General features: G+C 55.9%; 2 protein-coding genes across 3 annotated transcripts; one reads left to right on the top strand and one right to left on the bottom strand.

The window, feature by feature from the left end:
- On the bottom strand, nt 1-8,563 carry OTOP2 (otopetrin 2). The gene is made up of 7 exons (XM_027052297.2): nt 8,423-8,563; nt 7,900-8,246; nt 7,065-7,201; nt 5,960-6,018; nt 5,350-5,483; nt 2,875-3,752; nt 1-976 (listed from the first exon to the last, which is right to left on the bottom strand). Exons 2-7 carry the CDS (start codon nt 8,210-8,212, stop codon nt 806-808), a joined length of 1,692 nt encoding a protein of 563 aa, XP_026908098.1. The 5' UTR covers nt 8,213-8,246; nt 8,423-8,563; the 3' UTR covers nt 1-805.
- USH1G (USH1 protein network component sans) lies at nt 7,789-15,575 on the top strand. 2 transcript variants are annotated; one of them, XM_053211483.1, is made up of 3 exons: nt 7,789-9,851; nt 12,060-13,277; nt 14,047-15,575. In XM_053211483.1, the coding sequence occupies exons 1-3, from the start codon at nt 9,688-9,690 to the stop codon at nt 14,048-14,050; spliced, it is 1,386 nt and encodes a 461-aa protein (XP_053067458.1). In that variant the 5' UTR covers nt 7,789-9,687; the 3' UTR covers nt 14,051-15,575. The 2 variants fall into 2 exon arrangements, with proteins under 2 accessions (XP_053067458.1, XP_026908101.1); XM_027052300.2 differs by lacking the exon at nt 14,047-15,575 and having other exon boundaries at nt 12,060-13,281.
- The last annotated feature ends 12,423 nt before the right edge of the window (nt 15,576-27,998 follow it).

Raw genomic sequence — 27,998 nt, 5'->3', positions numbered from 1 at the left:
TAAACTTGGGTTCCTGAAATATTTTATTTGAGGAAAAAGAAGTTCTGCTGTTTGAAAATCATTATGCTTAGCGGAAAGGCTCTGTGACCTTGGGCAAGTCACTTTGCCTCTCTGGACCTCTGTTACTTTCTTTGTAAAATGGTAATTGACCAGGTCGGTCCTTCCTAACCTTTCATGCCTCACGGAACACATAAACAAATGTATTTGTCATTTGAGAATAAGGGGAAGAGGAAGACGGCAGCCTGGGTACCCCGTCCAGCCCCTCCCAGGCACCCAGGTACTGGTCTGTAGCCAGTCTATAACTCACACTTGGTTCACCCACTGAAAAGCTTGAGACTTGAGAATCTCCAGGGTTCCTTCCAGCTCTGACCCACAAGAGCCTCTCTGGCAATCAGCTCAGACAGGGAAGCTGAGACAAGAAGCGGGGGGCGGAGGGGCAAACTGCAGGTGGTTCCAGCTCCAGGCAGCAGTCCCGGCCAGGCCACAAGGCTGGGATTAGGGGTGGCACCAGAGCCACGGACACTTGCAGATCTTGCCTGGTCCTAGATACTATGGGGAGAGGTCTCCCTTCTCTGGTCACTCCATACCCCAGGGTCCTGCTGGGGTGGGTGGGTATGTCCTGACTATGATTTAAAAACTCATCCTGGAAAAATAACTTTTGTGAAAATTCTACCCTGGGGCCAGTGGGAATGGGTGGTAATGTGGCACAGTGACTGCCAGCCTGGGGTTCTCTCCTGGGGGGGGGCGGGGTCTCTGAATAGACACACAAGCCAAGCCCCACCCCTGCGTGTCTCTCTTGGGGGCTTCAAGACAACACGTAGACCTCCAGCAGGCTGGAGACAGCGTGCATACGGTAGAAGATGCCGAAAGGCAGGCAGATGTTGACGATGGCTGCCCAGAGCGAGTAGCCATAGAAGTCCACTTCCACAGTGTTGCTGAAGTGAGGACGGGCTCCGAAGGCAGGCATGATCCACAGCTGTGCAGAGAGAGGGGCGCATCAGGACCTGGCCCGGCTGGCCTTGAGGGTCATTTCTGTGGGCTTTGCTGGGGCAGGGGTGTGGCAAGATGGGGTTCCCAGCCCTCCAGTTTGTTGGACGGCAAGGGCTGGGTGTTGGTGAGTGGGGACCTTTGGTGTCTTGCGTAGGACCTGGCACTCACTTAAGCAGCTCAGGAAATGCAGCCAACTGAATTTGCCCAGCCCCAGGCTGGGGCTCCCCCTGTGATCACATCTACCCTGTTATTATGGCTCATTTGTGAGATGCGGAGGTGGGGAAAATAGATGATGTGAGAATTTGGTACAAATGGCTAAATCAGCAGCTCTGCCCTGGAGAGATGTATGCCCGGTGTTGGTGGAACCAGACAGGCTCAGGGCGGGGGAGGGGGTATGTCAGGATCCACCCAGAAGTGTACCCCCCACCACCCTCCATGATCTCTGTTCTCCGGCTCTACCCCTTTCTCAGGTCTGGGAGGATGTGAAAGCTGGAATCATGCTTCCTCTCTGGCTGGAGCTCAGACGGTTGGGATGTGGGGTATGAGGCAAAGAATGACGGCTTCTGGGCCAGCCCCACCCTCTTCAACCCCAGTTCACTGTGCCCTTGGACGCACACAGCCCCTTTCTGAGCCTCTTTGGGTCATGCGAAATGAAGGGGTTGGAGACGATGTTCCTAGAGTTGACCCAGGAACAGATACCTGGAGAAAAACAGCCTCCCAGAAGGTGGTTCTCAGCCTGCAGTTGGGACCTGGGGACGGAAGGTGAGGGCGGGGCCAGGCTGGGGGCGGGCTTCCAGGTTGGCCCAAGATACAAGGAGGTTTTGAGCCTTATTGCTTTTACTGGAGGGTCAAAGATTGGTGATCACTCTTTTCCTTCTTCTTCTTCTTCTTTTTTTTTTTTTCTTTAGCAGATTATCTGCTGGTTGGGAAGTATTCACAGTGGGGACACACTGAGAAAGCACCCAAGGCAGGCCTGTTGGTATATTTTCCATAGCGTGCACTGGCGTGGAATCACTCTGGAGATGTGCCCAACATCGGGATAGACCCACATGAAGGGTGTTTGTATATTAGGGATCTTATTCTGTTGGAGGTTGCAGCTGAGAGGGCCATTTTTATATCGAATGAAGCTTCAGAAGACGTGTTCTTTATGTGGGATGTGCTCACACAAGTACATGTTTACATATGAGAACTTTCCCTCCTGGGGATTAGATCCATACTGGAGTATTTCTCTATTAGGTTATAGCCACACGAGGGGTATTTCCTGATCGGGGTGTGCCTTCATGGAGAGTGTTTCTGCCCTGGAGTGGAGTCTGTTGCTAACACAGGAGTTTCTCTTAGTAAGGGGTTTTGCTGAATTAGCAGGGAGGGGGCGCTGTTGTGAACACCCGCCCCCCCCCCCCCCCCTTCCAGGCCAGCCCGCAGCTGCGCTCTGCTGAGACTGCTCGCACTTATGCTGGTCTCTGCTACTTCCTGATGCTGCTCCAATTATCCTGAGAAACAGGCTGGTCACAAGTTCCCAGGAGAAGTCACACCTTCTACCTAGGGGTGAGGGCACCCCCACTCCACATCACAGCTCCCTCTCACCTCCACCCAGCCCCCACGCCAGCATTTCCCGGGGCCCTTCCAATTCCATCTGCAGCCTAGACACCAGAAGGCTGGGATTTCATTTTCCCTCTCGGCCCTGAGATGCTGTTTGCCTGGGGGCTGCATCTGACCCTCTCTGAACCTCTTTTTCTCCTAGAGAGCTTTAGTGTTTTCGAGTGGGCTGGGGGCAAGACAGAGAAGGCCGAGTGAATAAACCTGGAAGAACATCCTTCCTTGGCCTTCTCTTCCCCCCCAGCCCATCCCCATCTCTCCACCCAACCCCGACCCTCAGTTACTCACGATGACATTGCAAAGCAGGAGAAACAGAGAAATGTCCTTCAGGCACCGGCGTCTCCAGTGTCCCCTGGGGGCCAAGATGATGGCCACTGCTTCCTGAGGGCCCTCTGGGCTGGGACCAACCAGCCTGGGGGTGGATGGGCAGGCAGGCAAGGTGTGGAGGGCATCCAGGTTGGCAAAGGTCAGGCCACGGCAGGGCTCCTTGGGGGTGGTATCACGAGGCTCAACCCCGGGTGGTCCCCGGTGGAGGCTCTCGATGATGAACACATTCTGGAAGGTGTGCTGGGCAATCATGAGCAGAGCATGGGCTAGGTTGAGCCCCCCGAGTAGGTCCCTGGGTGCGCCCACCACCACGGCTACAATAGAGTAGTAGGAAATAGCGTATTGACCCAGGGCAGCACCCATCAACAGTGCCACGTCCAGGGTTCGAGTGGGGTTCTTATGGTGATCCATGGCCCGGCGATCAAAACGGTAGATGACTGAGCCACTCAGGCTGACCAAGGTCATGAGGCCCAGACAGATGATGTTGAAGCTGTAATAGATGACCAGGGCCTGCTGGGTGCGGCCCCCCTCCCCACTCACTTGGACCTCGTAGATGATGAAGACGGCCAGCCCCACCACAAAGAGCATCAGGCCCAGGATTGGGCCAGCGAAAAAGGTCTCCCGGAAGAGGCTGACCCGGGACGGGGTGTGGCCGTGGCCATGGGCGGAGGAGGCCAGCAGCCTGCCCACATTCTTCCACATGACATACAGCATGGTGGAAGCAAAGAGGCTGTACTCAATGTTAAAGGGATACAGGTAGAGGTAACCCTGCTGGAAGATCTGGCAGATGGCTGTGTGGCACGGACAGTCTCCTCCCACCGAGCTGCCTGCACGCTCCGCTGTGGAGAGAGGGGCACAGAGCTGGACTGCCCTCCCGCCTTCCTGGAGGCACCCCACCAGAAGAGCCTCACCTTTCAACTGTGACTTTTGTTAGGGTGGAATCACAGTTGGACCTGTTCACCACCTTATCCCAAACACCTGCACTGGGCCTGGCATGGTCATTCATTGTACCAGGTATTTATTGAGCGCCTACTATGTGCCAGAGATGTCAGTAAACAATAGTAGCTGGCGCTCGATGAACACACATTTGTACTGCAGAACTGCCCTTTGTCCTTTAGGCAAACATTTCCGATCCTTCCCGGCTAGTAATCACCCCTGGCTCCCCAGCATAGGAGAGTTCTGGTCCTGAGAGATGGTGGCCCTCCTGGGAACCCCGAAAGTTCAAGCTTCCTCGCAGCTCTCCCCAACATCTGACTCAGCCCAGAATGTGAGCTGCTTTGCCCGGGAGTCTCCTGTGACCTCCCCTCATTTTGGTTTGCAGCCCATCTATAAGAACCCTGCCGTGTCCAGAGTGCACTTTATAGAATGCCTTGGATCTTGGCAAACATCTCTTTCAATCCCCAGAACTATGCCCGCTGGTTTTGCAGGTGCAGAAACTGAGGCTCACATAAGTAAAGTATGGCTTGTGAGGGCAGAGCTATTGACCTACCTCCCAACCCCTGGGTAGATACCTTTCTAATGAGCCTCTCTGCACCCCTGGGGCCCCAGTATGTTAAGTTGGCCACCTCTCCGGGTTGTTTTAAACCATCCTCAGGAACTCTCTGTATGTGCAAGGTGGTCCTTTATCAGTCTTGCTGGGCTGGGCTCTCCTCTAGGCTTTCTGTTCCTGGACCCTTCCATCCTGTGTGTGTGTGTGTGTGTGTGTGTGTGTGCGCGTCTGTGTGCGTGTGTGTGTTCAGGCAAAGTCCAGATGGACCTAGTCATCTAGTCTGGTCCTGGTTGGTGGGAGACCCTACAGAAGTCGAGAGAACTAGGACCAGGGGGCCTATGGACCCTATTTTTCCTCGGTACAGCATATTGGTTCAAAGCAAAGATGATCTCAACACTAGTTCTCCAATTTCAAGCTCTGTGACCTTGGGTAAACTATTTAACCGTCTATGCCTTACTTTCTGTATCTGTAAAATGGGAATAATAATAGTGCCCATCTCATTGGGAAGTTGTGAGGGTTAAGTAAGACCAAGTGTCTAGGACACTTAGCACAGCACCTGACATACAGAGTCAGTAAAATGTCACTATTGTCGTTGTGATTATTCTTTCTAGCTTCTTCTTGACAGACTCTAGCCCATGCTTCTGCCATTGAGCCAACTCTGCCTCCCTTCCCTTCTCTCCACTTTGATCACCCTTGCCTTTTCATTCTGGAGCCCAAGTCTTTGGTGGAATGGAGACCTGAACCATGGGGCCAAGGCCACATCCTCCAGAATGAGAAGATGCCCCCTGACACCCTCCCTCAGGTGTCACCTACGCCTGTATGGAGCCTGGAGGAGGGGAGGCTCTCCTCGCTTGGGAGGGCAAGGGAGACTGACTGTCCTGGTGCACAAGCATCCAACCCAAGGCCTAGAAGTCCCAGACCAGGGTTAATCTGGAATGAACACTCACGGTCAGGAGCGAAGCGGTGGTGGCTGGTGTTGCTGTGGGAACTGTCATAGGAGTGAGTCTGGTGCACGGACTCGTCCACCACGGCCGCCATCCAGATGGCCAGGTTGGTGGTGAGGGTGAACATGAGACCACACCTGTTTGGGGAGGGGGAGCAAAGAGGCCAGTGGGAGTCTGGCCCCTCATGGGTCCCTGGGGCAGATGGAGAACTGGGGAGCTAGACTAGGAGATGATGCCGGGAAGCAAGAAAGCAGTCAGGCCCCTGTGTGAACAGAGAAGTCGAGTTTGGAAGGCACTCTAAGTCTGGCCAGGATGCTACCCAAGAGAGGGCGTGGGGCGGGGAAGGGGTTCAGGGGCTCAGGCCACTGCTGCTCCCTCTTCTAGAGGAAAGCACATATAATTTACCACACAACCCATCCCACCAAAACACACAGGCACACACATATACACAATACACACAGCACAGGACAAAATGGTGGAAATCTTGCTGGTGAAGCAAAGGGGCCTTGGCTGAAACCACACCCAGGCGGCAGAAAGTGGACCCCATGCCCCAGGTTGGAAAGCCCTCATCTCTCAAGCCAGATGGGCATTGAGCTGTGGAGCAGGGACTCACCGGGTCAGATCCAGATGGACGTGAATACAGTCCTTAGCAGAGACCCAGAGAAAGTAAGTCTGTTGAGAGAGAGCGGGGCGGGGGGGGGGGGGTGGAGGTCACTCACTCTGCAGATGGGCTAAACTCTGGAGTTCCCATGTCCAAACCCAGCAGAATGTTCTCTCTACCTCAAGAACCCCCATACTAGCTTACCAAGTTTTTACAAAAGGAGTTGGGAGCTTTCTTTCTTTCTATGGAACAGTTTATATAAAATAGTTCTCGTGTTCTTTCACAGTCTGCAAACTGTTACCTGTAAACTCTTGGCATTTTGGGGGTCAACATCCCCTGCCCCACCTCCATCCTTTCTTTCCTTGAAATGCTTGCTCTCACCTGGTTGCCAATAAATCCTCGTCATGGTATTTGTTGATGTGGGGGTATCTGTAATTTCATTTTACCCGAGTACCCTTCAAACCCATAAAATGTAAAAGAGTAAAACTATATAAGTACCAAAGTCATAAGTATGTTGAACTGTGGAAATCTGCACAGCAGGGGTGATGTTTCAGGAGATGGAACCCTACATGTGGTCATTCTGGTCATGATGCAGGGCTGGGATCTATCTGATCTGGTCCCATGTAAGACCAGTCCTGCCTCAGCTCAATCATGAGACCTTTCAGTGTTATTTATGCAACAAATAAAAATATATATATACTGGAACTTGTTTGAACCCTATTTCCTGAACAAATAGAGAACATATGGGCAGTAGCTGAGGCCAAACAGGCCATGCCCACAGCGGGACCCTGGGCTGAGAATGATGCCCTCTACTGGCACCCAGGAAGGGCAAGCCAGGTTCTAGGAGACATGGCAGCTGCCACAACCCAGACATCCTAGATGTTGATATTGTCACTGCTTAGGTTGAAATGAAATCACAAGACCCCTAAGTAGGAGCTCACATTTGGATATTACTTCATTTCCAAGTGCTTCTGGATTTATGCACTCATAGGATACACACTACAGTCCTATCCCCACCTTATTTGATTGCTCAGGGTCGAAGAGGAGTGGAGATCTCCTGACCTCATGCCAGATGCTGGCTCCTTCCACCACACTCAGGAACACTCTTCCCACCCACCTGGACGATGACAAACACAGCCTGGGTGAGAGGGTGCAGGATCTTGATGGCTGACTGGCACTCAAAGAAACTGGAGTAGTAGCCAGTCTTGAAGACATCCATGACGAGAGTGCAGATCCCAAACAGCACCAGCCCGCCTGGGAGTGAGGGGTGGGGGATGGGTCAGAGGCAATGGTTTATAGATCTGGCGATGGATGGCTAGATGGGTGGTGGGTTGGATGGTTGGGTGGATGGAAGAATGAGTGGGGCAGGTGGGAGGATCAAGGGACAGATGAATGGGGTGGGTGAGGGGATGGATAGATGGCTGGCTGGCTGGGTGGATGGTTGGAGGATGGATGGGTGGATGGTTGGACAATGGATGGATGGATGGATGGAAAGATGAATGGGTGGATGGAAGGATGACTATAAGATCGAGTGAGTGGATGGATGGGTATCCTACTGAGCCGCTATCTCTTTGGGGTTGCACAGATTGGAGGAAGAAGGGCCCTATGTGGGGGTCTTTCAGCTACAGCTGGCGTTTGTTCTCTGCTGTCCATCAAAGGCTCTCCCATGACCACCCTCTTCCAATCTTTAGAAAGGGCGGAGAAATCCCCTCCCACCCCTCACTTCACTCTTCTTCCAAGATTCTTTCTCTTCCTCTTCTCTCACAAGGGCAGCCCATCGCATTCTCAGCCACATCTAGTCCCGGGGGGGGGGGGGGTGCGTGTGTGGGGGGCGGAGGGGAGGGACTTCCCAGCCCCCTACCTTGACGCGGACTCCACAGTTCCTCTGAGAGTCCCAGCCTCTGGCTCCCCGCCTGCCTCCCACTTCCTCCCCCCACCACCTCCCCTGGCACCTCGAAGCCAGATGGGGCCGGCGTGCGCGTCCCGGTAGGGGACGGCGTTGGGACAGCGCACGGTCCGGAGGAGGTAGAAGAGGATCCAGAGGGAGGCGAGCAGCATCATGGTGGTGAGCAGCGCGAACACGTCCGTGTCGTACACCGCTACCTTGTTGAAGGCGCCGCCGCTGATGAGCGTGCAGGCAAGGAGCAGCACGTTCACGGCCAGCAGCACCGACAGCAGGCGGCCGCCCTTCTTCCACACCTCGCGGGAGCCTGCCCTCGGCGCCGGCGGGCTCTCCTTGGGTCCCTGGGCCAGCTCCTCGGACATGGCAGGGGCGACTGGGCGAGGTCGGAGGGGGTCACTGTGGAGGAGGAGCGAACAGGACCCCGAGTCAACCCCGAGGGCTCTGCGACCCTTCGGGTCTCTGGCTCGAGGGCAGAGGGAAAGAAAGGCGGCGGCGGGCAGCCCCGTCGGACCCCGTCCTAAGTCCCCACTCCCCGCTCCCCAATCCGTTTTCCGTCTGGTCCGGGCACCCACCTGGCTGGGCCGGGAGCCCGCGCTGAGCTGGGGGTCAGGGGGTGGCGAGCGTCTCCTCTTTCCCACAGCGGGCTGGACGGGCGCTTTATACCGGGGAGGGCAGGGTGATTTACAGCCGCGGGAGCTCAGCTCCATAAATCTCTCAGCCCCACTCACATGATCCATCTTTTCTCCGAGCTGAATTTAGGGAAGAGCGCGCGGGAGCCAGATAAGGTAAGATTTATATTTACCCGTTAAGAGGCGCCCCCTCCCCCGCCCCCGCCGTCCCGTCACCTCGGAGCGGCATGGCTCGGGCGCAGCCCCGCACTGCGACACCCAGAGGGCACCCCGCCCCGGGCGCCCACCGCGCCCTCGGGCTCCGCGACCCCGGCCGCCCAGAGCCCCGAGCACTGATGATGCTCGATACACGCCCCGAGGGCTCACAGGCGCTCCGACGCCCTCCCAGCCTCCCAGCCCCGGCGCGCCCTATACCTTCGCGCCCCTCTGTTGCTGCCCCAAGATCGGGACCCCAGTGCCCCTTTCCCTGACACCCTCACAGTGGTCGAAGTTCCTACTTCCTCTATCCCTCCCAGGAGTCTTCTGTTCGGCTGGAAGCCGCAAGCCGGGTTTGGGTATCAAGTTCGCCAGAGGCGCTCGGAGTCCGCGTCCAGTCTTCCAGCGCCCCCTGCTGGAGCGCGGCTCCCGACCCCGCGGTGGGGGGGCTGTGGCGGTGGTAGCAGCTGGGACGCAGGGTGCTTCTCGCCGTCTGGGGGTCAGTCCTCAGGCCCCTCCTAGGCCCACTGTCCTAGCGATCCAGACTGCCCTCGGACACCCCTCTCCAGCCATTGGCCCGTCCCTTTGACGGGTGGAGACATCGGGAGCCCCAGAGCGGGGGCTCCCGTGACGACAGACTCCGGACTGTCCGCAGACTAGGCCTCATGGGGCGGGGTGCTGAGGTGACCACTTTTGGAACAGGGCAAGGCCTCGCGTGGGTCACTCCTGCGCCCTCGGGAGCAGGGTGTTTAGGACCCAGGGGCCGCCCGGGGGCGGCTCCCCAGGCAGCGGGAGATCCTTCTCCCCCCTCCCTCCCGGGGCGAGCGGCTCAGATGTCGGAGTAGCGGCGGCTCCCGGCGCTCCGCAACCTGCGTCTGCGGCAGCGGGGGCTGGCGGCCCGGCCCCTGCCCGGCCCCATCCCCCAACCCCATGCCTCAGCCCTAACCCCTCCGCTCTCCCCCGCGGGGGGCATTTCCTGGTGCCCCCTGCCCTCCCCGTCCAAGTCAGGCGCCATGAACGACCAGTACCACCGGGCGGCCCGGGACGGCTACCTGGAGCTCCTCAAAGAGGCCACCAGGAAGGAGCTGAACGCCCCCGACGAGGATGGCATGACTCCCACCCTCTGGGCTGCCTACCATGGCAACCTGGAGTCCCTGCGTCTCATCGTGAGCCGAGGGTGAGTACCCACTCTGGCCCTGCCTAAGCCCGGTGGTGGAGGGGGTGGTGGAGGGAGAAGAGAGTCCTGGTCCCCCTCCCAGACCCTGAGACGCAGTCCCCAAGACTCCAAGATACCTTCCCCCCACTCCTCTGAGCCACCCTCTTCTCTACTGACGCTAAGGTGGAAGCTTGGAGCCTCGCGGTGGTGGGAGGGGGCACAACTTGAGGCATGTGACCCTGGTGACCTGGATGTGGGGCTAGGAGGGGAGCGACTGGGATTTGGGGGCCCATGATTGCAGGAGGGGTTGCAGAGTGAGGGGAAGGTGGGAGAGATTTCCTGCGTTGGGTGACACCTGGAAGCAAGAGTGGGGATGGGAGAGAAGGGGCAGAAGTGGTGGCAGGACAGGCTCCTTACTCGGGAGGGCCTGGGGTCCAAAGGGCACCCCCCCCCCCCCGGCCGGTGCTGCACCTCCCTGCAGGCCAGGGCTCACACAGCTCTCTCCCAGCTCATTCTCGGGATTTATGGGCACTGTCCACAGCACCAAATGTCACTCCACACAGCCACCTCATTAACTCCCTCTGTGCCCCTCCCCCATGACGGCCTCCCTCTCCCCCCCTTAGGAGTTGTTTGGGGGGAAGAGTGGGCATAGAGTCCAGGTGTCAGAGCCAGGGAAGTGGTTTGAAGGTAGCGATTAAGGAATTCGGGGTCCAGGGCTGCTGACGTGGGCTCCCGGGGCTGAATGACACCGTGGACAACTTCCCCAGCCTCCACGGTTTTCTACAGAGAGGTCACCTGGTTGAACTGGACACCTGGGCCGCCTGGCCAGGGAAAAGGAGTGGAAGACATGCCCCAGGGGGGTTACTATGAGCATCTCAGGCCCTGGGAAATCACGGTGGAGACAAAAGGGGCCCAGCTGTCCCTGGTGCCCGATGCTGGCCTGTGGCCTGAACATGTGGTGGGTGGGGTGTGGTGGCTGGGGAGCCCCCTTGCCCTCCCTCCGAGGCCCCGCTCCTCAGGCGGGCAGCAGGTGGGAGCAGCCCCTGACACCAGGCAGCTAAGCCGCGTTCCAAGAAGCCAAGACCGGCCCCTTCCCACACCAAGAGAGCACACAGCGATCCTGCTCCTCCCATCAGAGAGGTCCATGGGAGGAGGGGAAAACGGTGGCTTCCCGGTGCACCAAGTCCCCAAACTCCTACAGACAGCAAGGGTTGGTGTTGGAAGGGGCATGGGCCAGATGCCAAGCAGCTCCTTGCCACATTGTCCTGCAGGACTTGGCACCAGTAGGAGAAGCGTGGAGAGGGTTGTGTGTGTGTGGGGGAACTGTTGAGACAAGGGGGTGATTCTTCCTCCAGCCTTGCGGGGTGGCCTCGTGGCCTCATTAGTGTGAGCTAGGCCCCTGCGGGAGGGGAGCGCTTAGAGAAGCCAGCCGGAGCATGCCCAAGGGGGCACGGTCTGGTGGTGGAGGGGATTGGAGGGTGCTGGGTGGGTCCCCTGGGCAGGCCCAAGCCAGCCTGCCTGACAGGGCTCCCAAAGACGGGGCAGCCCTGGGAAGGGAGGGCTGCTGGGCCCAGGTTGCAGACTCGCCTCCTCCTCCCCTTCCGACCTGGCTGCCCCCACACTCCCCTCCCAGCCCAGGCCAAGACCCGACACCTGCTCTCACACGCAGCCTTGCCAGGCCTGGCCCTGCTCCCTGCAGACGTGGCCATGCCCGCTGACGCCCAGGCACACACTCTCACACACACTCACCCAGGGCTCAGGCTCAGCACCCATCACCCTCTCCTCCTCTTTTGTGGGCACCCTGCACCCGCAGCCACACTCACCACCACGCCTGCCTAGAGACCCAGACTCGCCCTGGCCCACCACCTCTCTGGGCCAGCTCCCCACTGGGCTCCATGAATAATTCACTCCTGTCTCTCTGGGCATCAAATATTTATCCCCTGAGATTCCCAGCCATCAGTTCTCTTGGGGAAGGCCCCGCCCCGGCCCCGCCTTTTCTGTCGCCCCGCCCCTTGCGAGTCTGGGGCCACTCCCCCCGCCCCCGGGCTCTGTGTAGGTCTGCCTGGTGTCTCCCGAGTCAGAGGAGACCTCTCGGGGCCCTCGGGTCCCGCCAGTGTGCCCGTGGGGCGGCCCACACGGGCCGGGAGCTCCCTACACCTGCAGCCAGTGCCGCCTGCCCGCCCCAAATGATGTTGGTTCATCACCCTTCCTCGCGTGTCCTCCCTGCAGGGGTGACCCCGATAAGTGTGACATCTGGGGCAACACGCCCCTGCACCTGGCAGCTTCCAATGGCCACCTGCACTGCCTCTCCTTCCTGGTGTCCTTCGGGGCCAACATCTGGTGCCTGGACAGCGACTACCACACGCCGCTGGACATGGCCGCCATGAAGGGCCACATGGAGTGCGTGCGCTACCTGGACTCCATCGCGGCCAAGCAGAGCAGCCTCAACCCCAAGCTGGTGGGCAAGCTGAAGGACAAGGCCTTCCGCGAGGCGGAGCGGCGCATCCGCGAGTGCGCCAAGATGCAGCGCAAGCACCACGAGCGCATGGAGCGGCGCTACCGGCGCGAGCTGGCCGAGCGGTCGGACACGCTCAGCTTCTCCAGCCTCACGTCCAGCACCCTGAGCCGCCGGCTGCAGCACCTGGCGCTGGGCAGCCACCTGCCCTACTCGCAGGCCACGCTGCACGGCACGGCCAGGGGCAAGGCCAAGATCCAGCGGAAGCTGGAGCGGCGCAAGCAGGGCGGCGAGGGCACCTTCAAGATCTCCGAGGACGGCCGCAAGAGCGTGCGCTCGCTCTCGGGCCTGCAGCTGGGCAGCGACGTGATGTTCGTGCGCCAGGGCACCTACGCCAACCCCAAGGAGTGGGGCCGCTCCCCGCTCCGGGACATGTTCCTCTCGGACGAGGACAGCGTCTCCCGTGCCACGCTGGCGGCCGAGCCTGCCCACTCGGAGGTCAGCACCGACTCAGGCCACGACTCCCTGTTTACGCGGCCCGGCCTGGGCACCATGGTGTTCCGCCGGAACTACGTGACCAGCGGGCTGCACGGGCTGGGCCGCGAGGACGCGGCGCTGGACGGCGGGGGCGCGCCGCGAGGCCGGCTGCAGAGCTCCCCCAGCCTGGACGACGACAGCCTGGGCAGTGCCAACAGCCTGCAGGACCGCAGCTGCGGGGAGGAGCTGCCCTGGGACGAGCTGGACCTGGGCCTGGATGAGGACCTGGAGCCCGAGACGAGCCCGCTGGACACCTTCCTGGCCTCTCTGCACATGGACGACTTCGCCTCCCTCCTGCGGCAGGAGAAGATTGACCTCGAAGCGCTGATGCTGTGCTCCGACCTTGACCTCCGCAGCATCAGCGTCCCCCTGGGGCCCCGCAAGAAGATTCTGGGGGCCGTGAGGAGGAGGAGGCAGGCGCTGGAACGCCCGCCTGCTCTGGAGGACACAGAGTTGTGAGTGTCCTGGGCTTTGGGGGATGGGAAGAGGGGGTCAGAAGGCCTTGCGGGTGGGATCTGCCTTTTCGGGAATGTGGGGGGGGGGGTCAATACCGTATTTCATAAAATCTAAGTCCCCATCCATTACAAGAGGTCCCACTGAATTTGTTTACCCCCAATTCTGAAAACGAAGCTGCCAGTTTCATGACAAGGGAGGAGGCCTTCTTATCACAGCTAATGTAAAATGCACCTTGACTTTGGAGATAATCAAAATGCCCCCAAATGGGTGTCTTAGGACAGTTGAGATCCAGTAGTCATAGTAATCAGAGCCCGGATGTTTTGAGCCCTCCCATCTACTGGGTGCTGGAGATACCGCTGCATGTGTCCCTTAATTGAGTCCTCCCCAGCTCCTGGGTGCAGGGGCTGTATCATCCCCATTTTCCAGGGGAGCAAGTGGAAGCTCAGAGGGTTTGAGCGGCTCACCCCAAGGGCCTGCTGCTGCTTGATCCCCGGTCTGTGTGGCTCTAGAGCCTGGGGACTAGGTGACTCCCATGGAAGGAGAGTTGTCGCGTTCAAAAGCTGTCAGGGAGAGCTCAAGTCTGCTATCGCACTGGTGGCCGTCCCTGCCCCGATCTCTTTCTCAGGGCATCCCACCCCTAGGCCAATGTCCCCATCCCTGATCGTTGGCCTGCCAGGAGAGGGTCAGTCATCCAAATGGCTGGTCTTGGTTTAAAATGATGCCTTGAAAGCCCTTACCTGAAGTCTGTTTCTGTGTCTTTCTCTCCAGGTAACAGGGGGCTCCTCTCTCCAGACCAAATGAATTGCGAGTTGCCACAACCCACCGTGAGGCCACGAGGTCCTCACGGTCGCCAGCCCTGAAGCCCCCCCGGCCCCTCCCCAGGAGCAAAGACTGTGTGGGTCATCTCCCTTGAAAGCCTGTCCACACTCCGCAACGGAGGTGTAGTCTGGAGGTACCAGCAAGGGGTCCAGGAGCCCTTGAGCCACTCCCGTCTGAATGGCCCTAAAGGACATGTGGATTCCTGGGAGGCCAGCTCCAGAGGAAGGGCAGGGGACCCCTGGGGCCCCAGGGGATAGATGACATACCCATTAGAGCTGGATGGGAGTGTGTGTGGAGGGGGCATGGCCTGTCCCAGGGGCCACTGTCTCTCCCCACCCCTCCTCTGAGGGTCCTGCTGTGCTCAGGCTGGAGACTTGCCCACTTCTTACATTTTTGTGAAGGGAAGAGTTTGGGCTGGCTCCCTCCACTCCCCCCACGCCGCAGAGAGGAGGTTCCTGGCTAGACTCTTCAGCCAAATGCCCTGACTTTGGTCCCCACTCCCGCCCCAAGCCAGCCCCCTTCTCCTTCACCTATTGGCCATGTCCGGGAGTTGGAGCGCCAGGCTGGCATGAAGTGGGGGTGACTGGCACCCTCACCAGCTCACCTGGTGGTGGGGCCTGGCCTGACTCTGCCCTCCTCACCCTGCCTCCAGCCTGGTCCCCCTCCAGGGACCCCAGAGGGTCAGGCCAATAGATGCAAGGTGCTAGAGCAATAATCTGCAGTATTATGGCCCCGAGGCCTGGCGGGCGTGCCCTGGGCTGGAGGAAGGCATCTGCCAACAGCCTCAGCTGGGTGTCTAGCCTAGTTTGGGCAAGTCCTGGGACATGGAAGAGCCTGGGGATGTGGATAATCTAAGCTGCTGACTGTCCCCAGGTCCCCAGGGCCCTCTGCATGTGTGTCTGTGCTGGGGGCTGGCTGGTGGCTTTCCCTCCGGGTCTGGAGGCGGCTGGGCAGCTGCGAGGTTCTGTGTAGGTAGGTCAGCAGGAGCTCAGTATGTGTCCCTGCTCTGTGATGGCAGTGAGACCAGGGAGGAGGCCAGCCCCGGACCCGCATCCCTGACCCTCCCGCTCCCACCGGGAGCACCACTGCAGCTCCAATCTCTTTCCTGGGCCCCCTTGGCTAGGTCAGGAGATGAGGGGACACCCAAAGAATGCCACAGGCCTCCCTCTGCATCTGTGTCTGTGCTGGGGGAGGGGGACGGGGGAGCGGTTTCCGTTCCCACAAAGAGGGCTTGGTGGCCTGTCGCTGCCACCCTGAGCCCATGCCAGTCCTTTGCCCTGTCATCTGGGCCTGGGGCTGCCCCCAAGTGCCGACTCGACTTTCTCAGAGCCCCAGGTGCTGCCCTTTCTCTTCTGTTCCCTGTGTCCTGCCTCAGCTTCCTCCCTGTTCTCTCAGTTCCCGGGGTGGGGCAGGCTCTGGGATTCCTACTGCCGCACAAAGTACCCCTCCCGCAGGCTCATTATAACTTTTGTAGAGAATGTTTTGTATCGTTGTCACACCTGTGTCTCGTTCTTTAACCACCGGGGAGTGGGAGAGGGAGAAGTTCTTTGTGTACCGAAGGGGGCTTGGTCCTCTTGGCCCCCTGGAGGGGGTCCAGGGATGGATGGTTGGGCATGCCCCACCCCCATGCATCCTTGCAGGGCCTTCCCTCATCCCTGGGTCTTCACCCTGCTGTTTCTGGGCCCAGAATTTGGAGCTGAGGGAGAGGGAGGGTTCAGAAGAATGGGGACAGGCAAGCTGGAAGCTGAGTGGGGGGGGATGGTCCAGGCTGCAGCTGCTAAGGACAGCTTTCTCCGTTTCCAATGGGGCCTGCCTGGCCTTCTCCAGACATGGGCAGAAGCTGTACCCAAGGAGGCCACCACTCATCACCCAGGCCCCATAAGCCCTCATCTCAAGGCCCCAGCCCACCCTGGGAGGCCACCAGTGCAGTCCCCATTTCCCTCACCACCCCAGGCAGCTCTTGGGGCAGCCCTATTTAGAACCTTCCTTTGTCCCAGAGGTAAGGCTTCTCCTTAAGCTGTAGGACAATGGCCTCTGTTTGCTCAGTCAAGCCTGAGAAAGGGCCCTGGAATCATTTTATTTCATTCCCTAAGGATGCTGGGTCAAGTGCTTCTGCTAAAGGGAGTTCAAGACAGCTCTCTCCCTCCAGCATCAATCAGAATGGTCCAGAGGATGTCCCAGCGGGAAGGTTGCTTAGCAACCATCTGGGGTTCTAGGTCATCTCCCTCCACTTTACAGATGGAAAAACGGAGGCCTACCAAGGGGACGATCCAGACTCAGAACACTAGCCTCCTGACTGCTGCCACACTTTCCTGCCCCCCCCCCCCCCCAGGCTGCTGAGGGGGCCAGCAGAGTGGTGGGATTCTGTCGCATGCTCCACAGGGTTGGCCACCCTGCGACCCCTACTGGCCATCCTGGTCACTGCACCTACCTCAGGAAAGACCGGCCAGTCGTGGCACCGATGTTCCAGGAAACGGACATGGGGGGTGAGGACTGAATAACAAGACAGCAGATAGGAACTTCAGCGTAGAGGCAGGAGCTAATCCGAAGCACTGGGGGCTGGGGTCTCCATGGGTCAGTGTGGCCCGAGGGTGGAAGCCTGAGGCACAAGAGCAGGTGCAGCTGCGGGAAGTCTGAGGGGACTTTAAACACAGTGAAGGGAAGAATTTTACGTGGTAAGGGGTTCAGCCTTCTCCACCCATTCCCCTTAAATTTAGATCGAGGTTAGATCGAGGAAAGTTTAGAAAAATCCATTGCTCTTAGCCTTTTGGTATTAGAATCTACTAATAATATGGGCCACTTTCCCTGGAAAAATGCACACCGGGCAGACAAACACTCATATACAATTTCGTTCATAATTCCAGGCAGTTCCTGGAGCTCCAAGAGGTCCAGGGACCCCATGTTAAGATGCCCTAGACTGCTCTGAAGTCACATCATAAATGGGATTACTAATTCGATGGAGATGGAGGTGTCAGAATGAATCAGGCAGGAAGGGCCTCTGGTTATGTGGCACAACTTCATTTTACAGATGAGATAACTGAGGCCCAGAGGGCAAGGGCCTGGCGGTAGATAGCAGAGCAGCCAAATGAGCAAAGTGGCATTAAGTGTCCTGATGCCCTTCCATGGTGTCAGCTGCCTCCTGTCCCCGTGTGAGACCAGTTCTGCACAGCACGACGGCCCTGTGCTCCCAGGGCATGCCTGTGTCACCTGTGAGATAAGCCTGGGTTGCACAGGACATGGCAGGACTCAGGAGACAGCCAGATTTGGGCGGCAAACCTGGCTCTGGCCCTTCCCAGCTGTGTGGCCCTGGGTAAGTTACTCAGCCTCTCTGGGTCTATTTCCTCAAATGAAATAGGTGGTTATAACTTATTATACTCACAGTGCTAACCCCATGGATCATTAGGAGGTGGAATGATCGTGCAGTGTTAATGCACAAGAAAGCATTTAACACACCTGCCTGGTATTCAGTACATACCCGTTAGTAATGACCAGTTATCGGTGGTCTTGGGCCCATGAGGTGCTCACTGCATCTGTGGCCCCCTCCCCCAACCATAGATAGGTTCTAGGCCTTTCCAGAGAGCAGTTTTGCTTTTTTGAGCCCCATAGGCCACCCCACCCGTCACACTAGCTCCTGGAGACAGTACTGAAGGCATCCTGTTCCGACCAACTGGGGGCGTTGAGGATCAGCCACTGGCTAACGAATCGTCGGTTAGATAAGAATGGGTCACTATCCAGTGGGAAGACCCCTGGGGAATCAGAGTTGTTCCTGGGCTGCCCAAGGAGCTGGGCATTTTTTCCGGAGGAAGAATCACAGGTCCATTGGCCTGGCCCCATTATACTACTCTCTGAACGTTAGAGTTTATCGAAAACTCTCCCTATTCCTGTGAGGTAGGTGGGTGAGGAGTTTTAGCCCCACTCCATAGATGAAAAAATTGAGCATCAGAGAGGTTTTGTGACATATTTAGGTCCCAGTAAATTAAGGAAAATTCAGGCTCCCTAACCGGGTCCCTTCAGCCACTCCTGTCTCCAGAGGTAAGCTTTCATGTTTTTTCACTATTAATGTTGAGAACGTATAAGATGTTAGGTGCTTATGTTACTTTATATACATTCAATGCTCGCAATAAAGCCACAGCTCTATAAAGCAAGGACTATATTATGATTATTATCCCCATTTTATGGGTGGGAAAACAGAAGGTCAGAGCAGGGATATGAATTGCCCAAGGTCACAGAGCTATTAGGTGGACAAACCAGGCCTCAGAGACAAAGTTCCGTGGTACTATGCCTAACCATGGCATATCGCCCCCCCGCTCCTCCCCCCCAAGCACTTGTATCCTTTGGTGGGAGTTGTTTTTGGTGTTAGGTCCCCTTGACCTGGTCGTGCCTGGTCTAGGCAGATGCCAGACTCAGGCTGGCATGGCGGGGTGGGGGGAGGATGCTGGCAACTTCAGTGGCCTAAGCACCTGGGCTGACCCACCTGTCCTGAGGGGCTGGGCTGAGAGAGGGCCAGTTGGGGTGTGGGTCCGCTGGGCAAGATACTGGGGGGCTGTGTGGGAGGGTAAAAGCCAGCCCAGATGGGGAAGCAAGGGTCTGAAGCATTTTGTCGTGACTAGGGAGTCTGCCTGTCCCCCTTTCTGTCTCCCTATCCCTTGGTCTCTCTGCCCTATCTCTCCTTGTAACACAGGGCACCTGCTCAGTCTCTCCTCTATCCCCTCTTTCTGTTGCCTTGTCTTTCTAGACCTCTGTCTCCCTTGCTGTTGGTCACATAATAAGAAATGTATGTTTGGTAACTGCTCCCAGCTCCTGACACAGAGCTCCTGAGTCCCTTGGAAGTCCCTGGGTGATAGGAATATCTTTTGTTCACATGAAGTGACTCTGGGTGGGCTCCAGAACAGATTCAGAATGGGGGCTTGTCACTATGGCTAGCAGCCTGGAACTTTCAGTGCCTCTCCATCCTTTGGGGAGGGGAGAGGAGCTGGAGATTGGATTAATGATCAATCATGCCTTCATAATGAAACCTCTATAAGCAACCCTAAACTACGGGGTTCAGAGAGCTTCTGAGTTGATGAATGCATCCATGTTACGAGAGAGTAGTGTCTGCTCCACAGGGACAGAAGCTCCTGCACTCAGGAGCCTTCTGGACCCTATGTATCTCCTCATCTGGTTGTTAATACGGATCCATTATAACACACTTTACAACAAACTGATAAATGTAAGTAAAGCTCTTTTCTCAGCTCTGTGAGCTGTTCTAGCAAGTTATTGAGGCTCAGGGGCAGGTTCTGGGAACCCCCAAATTTGTAGCCAAGTTGGGCAGAAGTGCAGGTAGCCCGGGGCCCCAGGAAGTGAGGGCGTCTTTGTGGCACCGAACCCTGGGATCTGTGGAGTCTGACACTAACCCGTAGTCAACTTCAGAATGGAATCAAATTACAGGTTGGTTGGTGCCCAGTGTTGGAGAATTGGTTGTTGGTGTGGGGAAAAGCCCGCATTTGGTGTCAGAAGTGTGAGGAGAGGAGCAGATTTGGCGTCTTTCTCTCAATCTGTCTTCCCATGCATTCAGGCTCCTTGTCCCCCTCCCCATCTTGGTCCTGGTCCTATCTCAGGTTGAACCAGAACTCTGGAGCCCAGCCTGTCCTTAAAGGCCCCTCCTCTCCTCACCCCACACCTCAAACTCAGCAGCCCGAGGCACCCCCCAGGGATCCCTAAGGTTTCCTGGAACCCAGCATTAAAACCACTGAAGTCATGCCTGAACTACATGGGCAGTATAGCGACTATGCATATGGGTTCAAATCCCAGACCTGCCACGGCAAAGCAATGACTTTGGTCAAGTCACTTAACTGCTGTGTTTCTTCTTCCTTAATATGGACGTGTAATGGCTTTCCTTAAATTTAAAAATTTTTAAAAATGTTTATTTATTTTTAAGAGAGAGACAGAATGTAAGCAGGGGAGGTGCAGAGCGAGAGGGAGACACAGAATCCAAAGCAGGGTCCAGGCTCTGAGCTGTCAGCACAGAGCCTGACATGGGGCTCGAACTCACGGACAGCGAGATCATGACCTGAGCCAAAGTCGGATGCTTAACCAACTGAGCCACTCAGGCGCCCCCATTTTTTTTAAAGTTTATTTATTTAAGGGATGGGGGGAGAAAGAGAGAGAGAGAGACACTGCACAGGTGCACATGCAAAGGCAGGAAAGGAGCAGAGAGAGAGGGAGACACAGAATCCCAAGGAGGCTCTGTGCTGTCAGCGCAGAGCCTGATGTGGGGCTCGAACTCTCACAAAACGTGAGGTCATGACTTGAGCTGAAACCGAGAGTTGAACACTTAACCGACTGAGCCACCCAGGCCCATCTGCGAAGTGGGTTCTCTGTTGAGGTTCCTGTATGAGAGCTGTCTGGCACCCAGCAGGCACACAGCACGGGTCTCTGACCTGAGTTTCACCTCCCATCCATAATAGTAGTAACACGCAGTATGACCCAAGCATTTCAAGTGTGTTAGTCACATGGTCTCCAGGGCTGTTGTGATTCCTGGTTTTCAGATGAGGAAACCAAGGCGCAGAGATGTTTGTAAAACGTGCCCAAGCTCACAAGGCTGGCGGTGGTGGAGCTAGGGCTCCAACCCAGACAGGCTGGCTCCTGTCTGTGCCATGTCTCATCATGATGGTGAGCATTTATCGAGCACCTGCTGTATGTCAGCACTTTACATCTGTGATGGCTATGAATTCACATGACAGCCTCATTTAATAATTACAGGGGGTCAATTAACCCATTTGACAGAGGAGAAAACCGAGACTCAAGAACACTAGGTTGTTGTGTGGCTCATACAGCCAGTAAGAGCACACACAGGGCCTGACTCCTTGTCTGTCTGACTCTGCATAGCTGCACTCTGGACCAGCTGCTCCCCGGGTTTCTATAGCTGAATGACTAAGTCTGATGAGGTTTGGAGACTGAGGTAGGGAAACTTCTGGCAAGTCCATTCAGAGCCCCTAATGCCTGGTCTTTAGAGAAAGGCCCTTGGGGCGTGCCAGTGTGGTGAGCCCTGGAAAGCTTTTAAAGCTACAAATCTCATTTTTACCTTCTCTCACTGTGGTTTCTTTGTTCCATGGGCCCACGTGGGTCTGCATGGGCATTTTGGGGGGCTGTGGGACGCTCTCCCTGCTCTGGATATGCACACTCCTGAGAAGCGTTTCCTCTGGACCCTGAACAGTAGTTGATGGGGCCCTGGTGGGCAGGGGAAGGGGCTTGCTCTGGGAGGAGAGGGGGCGGGGACAACAGTAGCTGCCAGTCTGACCCCTGATCCCCAACACCACTGCCCCCTTTCCACAGAGTCACAGCACCCTCACAGTCTCTTCAAGTGGGCAAGGGCAGGAAGGCATTCTTTACTAGCCCCATTTCTCAGATGGGGCAACTGAGATTCAGGAGAGCCAATGACCCGCCAGCAAGTGCCCAAACCAGGATGTCAATTCTGGTGCATTTGCACTGCCACTGCCTGCTAGCTGTCTTCTCAGAGCACTTTCACATACCAGGCACGGCAAACCCTTGAGCACAGCATCATTGCCCCGCCTCATGGGTAAGGAAACCAGGACTCATGTCGATTGGGTCATTTTTCCAAGCCCTAAGAGCACAAGCGTCAGGGCTGTGGGATTCAAACCCCAAACCCTGGTTCTTTCTACCCCATTCCCTGAGCCACCTCCCCAGGCTCTCACCTGGCACAAGGGCAGCTCGTGGGTTCCCCAGGTCAGAACAGGGGCTCAGCAGGCAGGATTTGGGGAGGGGGGAGGGGGGACAGGCCGGACTCACTGTCTCCCCCTCTTCCTCCATTCCTGTTTACCTCACTCCTGCTCAGCCTCGAGATCTACTACTGACTGCTTTCCACTGTGTGCGCCTGTGTGTGTGTGTGTGTGTGTGTGATGGGCGTGAGGGCACTGACTCTATGCAAGCCCAGGGTGAGTGCAGTGGACCCAGAGCTCTCCTGTGAGCTGAGCGTGCTTGTATGTGTCTGTGGTTTTGCTCGCTGATCTTCGTTTCAGGGCCAAGTTTCCCGGGAGAGGGGCGTGTGCACGTGTGTGCGTGCATGTGTGTGCACACACACTCACAGAGGACTCCATGACTTTGTCTATGGTCTATATTTCAACTCCTTCTCTCACTTATTATATTTAGAGCCCCAGCTCCTTTAGCCTGGAAGGTTGAAGCCCCAGCCACCCACACCACCTGTCCTCATCCCATCCCTTGTCTTGAATCGGGGGTTCCCACCAAGCTTTCCCCAAACCCTCTCTGGGTGACTGGTTTGCTGGGGGTCAGAACCCCAGGGGCCTGGGTGGGCAACTTCCCCTGAGCCGGGGTGTCCAGTTGGGATGCTGAGCTGTGCCACTTGCTGGGAAGGCTAAGTTGCCTTTCCAAGCCTCCAGGTTTCCACCTGTGAGTGGAGCTAACCAAACCCCACATTGTAGGCCTGTTGGGAGGCTACACTATATGAAGCCCTTAGCTCAGGTCGTGACACCCTGTAGGCGGAGGACCTGGTCGACAGGAATCTGGGGATGGGGAGGGCTCGGTGGGCATCAGCCAGGCCTGGGCATCCCTGAACTGGAAGCACCGAGAACCCACATGCCGGGTTGTCTGCAACTCCCTCTTCCCTGGTCCCCACACCTTCTGTACAGCCTGTTCAGTATTGTAGAACAGAAGTGGGAGGAGGCATCATGCCCCTGAACCCCAGCCAATAGATGTTAGATTTCAGTCATATCAATATTCAGCATAACAATAATGTTATAATTACCATAGCACAAGGAATGGCTTAGCGATGCCATTACCGTGAGCACTGGCCCTATGGTCCATTGATATCCGTAGTACAGAAGTGATCTTATTACTTTCTCCAGCGACCCAGTAAGCTAGGTAGTATCACCCTCATCCACTGCAAACCACCTTGTCAGAGACCTGAGGCTCAGAGAGGTCAAGCAACTCACCTAAGGTCACACAGCAAGAACAAACTTGGGTGTGTTTGAGTCCAGAGCCCTGGTGTAGTAGACAGTAGACTGTTCTCAGTCACCTCCACTCTGTGTAAGAATCGTGGCCCTCATTCCCTTTCCAGCCCTGACGCTGGCCCCACCAGGCCCAACAACACACCCTTCAGGCTAATCTATGCTCCAAAGTCACTCACACAGACTGGACTGTGGTGCTGACCTGACACGGTGAGAGGGACCAAGGGATCCTTGGAAAACCTCACCGGTTGGGAGTCTGGGTTGCTAACAATTCCAGCCTTGGATTTTTAAGGACTTAGCTTGCTCTATAACTTGGAAAGGTGGCCTGGGTCTCAGTGTCCTTTCCCGCCAGGTGGGGACAGGCTGATAGTCTCAGAGCCTCAGCAGCATCCCCGCTCGAGGCTGGCCCCCTTTCCCTCACCTGTCTCACTCCCTGGCCTGCCCCTCTGGGCCATCACCAACCTGGCTTCGTCCCTGCAGAGCGGCTGGTGGCCTAGAAGGTGGGATGCACAGCATAGGCAGCTGTGGCGGGCCAGGGCCAGGGTCCTTGGAGGTGAGGCTGATGCTGACAGTCCATTGGTGTGGCCCTGCCCTGCTGGAGCCAAGGGCACCTGGGATGCCGGTCCCACTCTCAGCTGATCAAGATCTGAGCCCCGGCCTGGCCACTTGTCCTCCAGAGTGCTCAGCCCCGCCCCTGTGAATAATGCCGCTTGCCTCCTGGAGTTGAGCCTCACTGGGCTTTGATGATTTGGGGGGGGTAGCACGAATGGGCGGAAGACAAGGAAGGCTTACAGATCCAGCCACCCAGGCCTGGAGCCTAGAAATGGGTGCATTGCTGGTGGGAGGTGCCATTCTAATCCACCCCATGTCCCCCCCACCCCTGCCCCAAGCCTCCCAGTACCCACCTTCTAGGTGTCCAAACCTATCTCTGATTCTCACGATCCCCTTCCAGGCCCTGGGGCTGGGGCAAGGCTCCTTCCCACCCCACCCCAACCACAATGATAATTAACCCCAATGAACCCCAGCAAATAAATATGTGAATTGCAAAAGGGAGGAATCATAGCTGCCCCCGGGTGGGGAACTCCAGAGGTCCCTGGAAGGCCAAAACCAGCATCTTCTAACACTATCCCTATACAGCCCCCCTGCCCCCCAGTTTTGCCTGGGTAGGTCCCTGGGCACCCTGCCCATTGGGGCCTGGGAGGAGGGCTCACCCGTCTCAAGTTAGGACCCGTGTCTTTTTTAAGTTTATTCATTTATTTTGAGAAAGAGACAGATAGAGAGAGAGCACAAGCAGGGGAGGAGCAGAGAGAGAGAATCCCAAGCAGGCTCCGCACTGTCAGCATGAAGCCTGATGCGGAGCTCGAACCTGCGAACCATGAGATCATGACCTGAGCTGAAATCAAGAGTCGGACATTCAACCTACCCAGCCACCCAGGCGCCCCCATCATCTAATTTTTTTAACTTTTATCTCCTCCTTCCTTTCTCCTGAGCCTGTCTTCCTAATCTTTCCACTCATGCATCTATTCATTTATTCAACCAATGTTTACTGAATACTTACTATGTGCCACCCACTGTGTGAGACCCCAGGGAATGGGTGTCGTCCAGAGAGCAGGAGGGACTGTCTGTGTGCCAAGCCCCAGCCCCTTCTCCTTCGGGCAGCCTGTTTTGACTCACTCTGGTCTGTCCATCAGCTGGTAAACATCAGCCAGGCGTGATGGGTGTGTAAGTATGATTGAAGGTTATGGAGGAAGCTCAGGAAACATAAGGAAGGTGTGTGTGGGGTCCAGAGAGGAATGGGACAGAGTCTGGCAGACCAGGTGCTTTTCCCAACCCCACATGCCCAGCTGCCAACCCCCATGGCCAGGAGAACGGAGATACCAGCCCCAACCTGCTTTCCCACGCTTCACTGTTGCTGGATTTACAGATGATGTCTACTTCCTGACTTTTATCTCTCTTTTTTTTTTTTAACATTTATTTATTTTTGAGAGGCAGAGAGAGAGCGCAAGGAGGGGAGGGGCAGAGAGAGAAGGAAACACAGAATCTGAAATATGGTCCAGGCTCTGAGCAAGCTGTCAGCACAGAGCCCGATGCGGGGCTCGAACCCACAAACTATGAGATCGTGACCTGAGCCGAAGTCGGATGCTCAACTGACTGAGTCACCCAGGTGCCCCTGATTTTTATCTCTTAAAAAAAAAAAACAAACAAAAACTTCTTACCAGCTAGAAACATAAAACAAATGTTTTAATTAAAGTAGAACATACAGGGGCACCTGGGTGGCTCAGTAGGTTAAGTATCTGACTTCAGCTCAGGTCATGATCTCACAGTTTGTGGGTTTGAGCCCCACGATGGGATTTGTGCTGACAGCTCAGAGCCTGGAGCCTGCTTCAGATTCTGTACCTCCTCTCTCCGCCCCTCCCCTGCTCATGCGATCTCTCTCTCTCTCTCTCAAAAATAAATAAACATTAAACATTTATAAAACAGAACATACATAGAGAAAAATGCCCACATAATAGTAGCATGATGAATTTTTACAAAGGGTAAGTAACACCCAGATCAAGAAACAAAAACACTTAGCAGCCCCCAGAAACCCGTATGTACCCCCTTCTGTGACTACCTCTATCAGTAATGGCCATCCTAAGCCTGTTTTTGAATTTTGTAGGAATGGAGTCAAATGAAGTCTGTGCTCTGTTGTGTCTCGCTCGGTTTACTCAACATTAGGCTTGGGCTGTCTAACACACCCTGGCATCCACATTTCACATTTTATTTATCATTCTACTGTTGGGGGATACCTGAGTTGTTCCCCCCCCCCCAACACTTTTTTTTTTGGCCTATTTTGAGTATTGTGGCTACGAACATTTTTGTATATTTCTTTGCATTTCTGCTGAGTATATACTCAGGGCATGCCTGTGTTCAGCTCTAATAAAGCTCTTTCCATTTAAAGAGAGAATCTGCCTTCCTGTTTTGTTTTTGCTTTAATCAGCTTTATTGGGGTATTGTTAACTATAATAAAATGCACCCATTTCAAGTGTGTCGGTCAACGACTTTAGACAAACGTGTGCACAATCAAGACACAGACCGCTCCCATCCCCCCCAGAAAGCTTCGTAGTGTCCCTTTGCAATTACTGTTCCCCACCCACCCCTCCCTGGGCAACTACTGATTTGATTTCTATCACCATATACTAGTCCTGCTGTTGTCGAACTTCCTATATATGGAATCACAGAGTGACTGCTTGCTTGTGTCTGGCTTCGTGCCCTCAGCATTTGGCCCGTGGGATCGCTTCAGCTCATCTCTACCGCTCGTCTGCTCTGTTGCCGGAACCTCCTTTATACGTGCCGCGTGAATGTATCCGTTTGCTCATCCATTCTTCTGTTGGCGGACATTCAGGCTGTTTCCAGTTTGGCCGTCGTGAACAACGCTGCTACGATCAGCGAGACACAGGTTTTTATGGGGACACATGTTTTTATTTCTGTTGGTTGAATACCTCGGAGCTGAATGTCTGGGTCACAGGGTAAGCCTGTAGTTACCCTCACACGAAGCTGCCAAAGTGTTTTCCAAAGGGGTGGAACCACCTTGTGCTCCCGTCAGCCACGAATGAGAGGTCAGTTTCTCCACACCCCATTGCCCACATTTAGTGTCGCCTGGCTGTTTAATTTTAGCCAGTACAGTGGGTCGGAAGGGCTACCTCATTGGGGGGGGGGGGTGTGAAATCTGCATTTCCTTAAAAGCTAAAGATGTGAAGCATCTTTTCACATGCTGACTGGTCGTGTGTCCATCGCCTCCTGATTTTGATTTCGCCCTCTTCCCATCCTGCAGCGTCCCTCCCCTGCCACCTACACCCTCAGTACCCTCTTGTTTTAGGGTACTGAAACAGTCTCCAAACTAGTCTCTTGCACTCAGTGGCTGCTCCATTGTGCCGGGCGGCCCTTCCTGAACACATCACACAAGGCTCTAAAGTCTGCTAGGGCTCCCCAAGTCTGCAGGATGGGAGCCCAGACTTCTCAGCCTGCCATTGTCTGTACTCCCGGCTGCTGGCCCCCCAGCCTTTCTCTCCTGCCTCTCCTCACAGTCTCCCAAGCCCCACTCCTGCTCCACGTCTTGAAGACCCAGAATATCTTCTTCTCTTCCTTCTTACGCGGGTTTAAGTCTGTTCTAAATGAAGTCTGTCTCTCTCCAGGGAGGCTGCCAGCCCAGCCCACCCATGGGGATTCTCTGTCTCCCTCTCTCTCTCTCTCTGCCCCTCCCCCGCTCATGTGTATGCCTGTGTGTGTGTGTGCATGTGCGTGCGCTCTCTCTCTCTCTAAAATAAGTAAACTGAAAACAAATTTTTTAATGTTTATTTATTTCTTTATTTTTAATTTTTTTTCAACGTTTTTTATTTATTTTTGGGACAGAGAGAGACAGAGCATGAACGGGGGAGGGGCAGAGAGAGAGGGAGACAGAATCGGAAACAGGCTCCAGGCTCCAAGCCATCAGCCCAGAGCCTGACGCGGGGCTCAAACTCACGGACCGCGAGATCGTGACCTGGCTGAAGTCGGATGCTTAACCGACTGCGCCACCCAGGCGCCCCAATGTTTATTTATTTTTGAGAGAGAAAGAGAGACAGTGTGAATGGGGGAGGGGCAGAGAGAGAGAGAGAGACAGAGACAAAGAGAGAGAGAGGGACACACAGAATTCAAAACAGGCTCCAGGCTCTGAGCTGTCAGCACAGAGCCCCACAGGGGGGCTCGAACTCGGACGGTGAGATCATGACCTAGGCCGAAGTCGGACACTTAACCAGCTGAGCCACCCAGGGGCTCCCAAAGTCAATAAACTTTTAAAAAATTAAAAGAAAAAGGATCGATAGAAACAAACGATAATTGAGTTTGGAGTAGACAGATTTGGATTTGAGTTCTTGTTCTGCCATTTAGTAACTTTGGGGTGGGTGTTGGGCAGATCTG

Source organism: Acinonyx jubatus, chromosome E1, assembly GCF_027475565.1.
Source record: "Acinonyx jubatus isolate Ajub_Pintada_27869175 chromosome E1, VMU_Ajub_asm_v1.0, whole genome shotgun sequence".
Classification (NCBI taxonomy): domain Eukaryota; kingdom Metazoa; phylum Chordata; class Mammalia; order Carnivora; family Felidae; genus Acinonyx; species Acinonyx jubatus.
The sequence above is the reverse complement of the archived record's forward strand: the minus strand, read 5'-3'. Positions and strand labels throughout refer to the sequence as shown.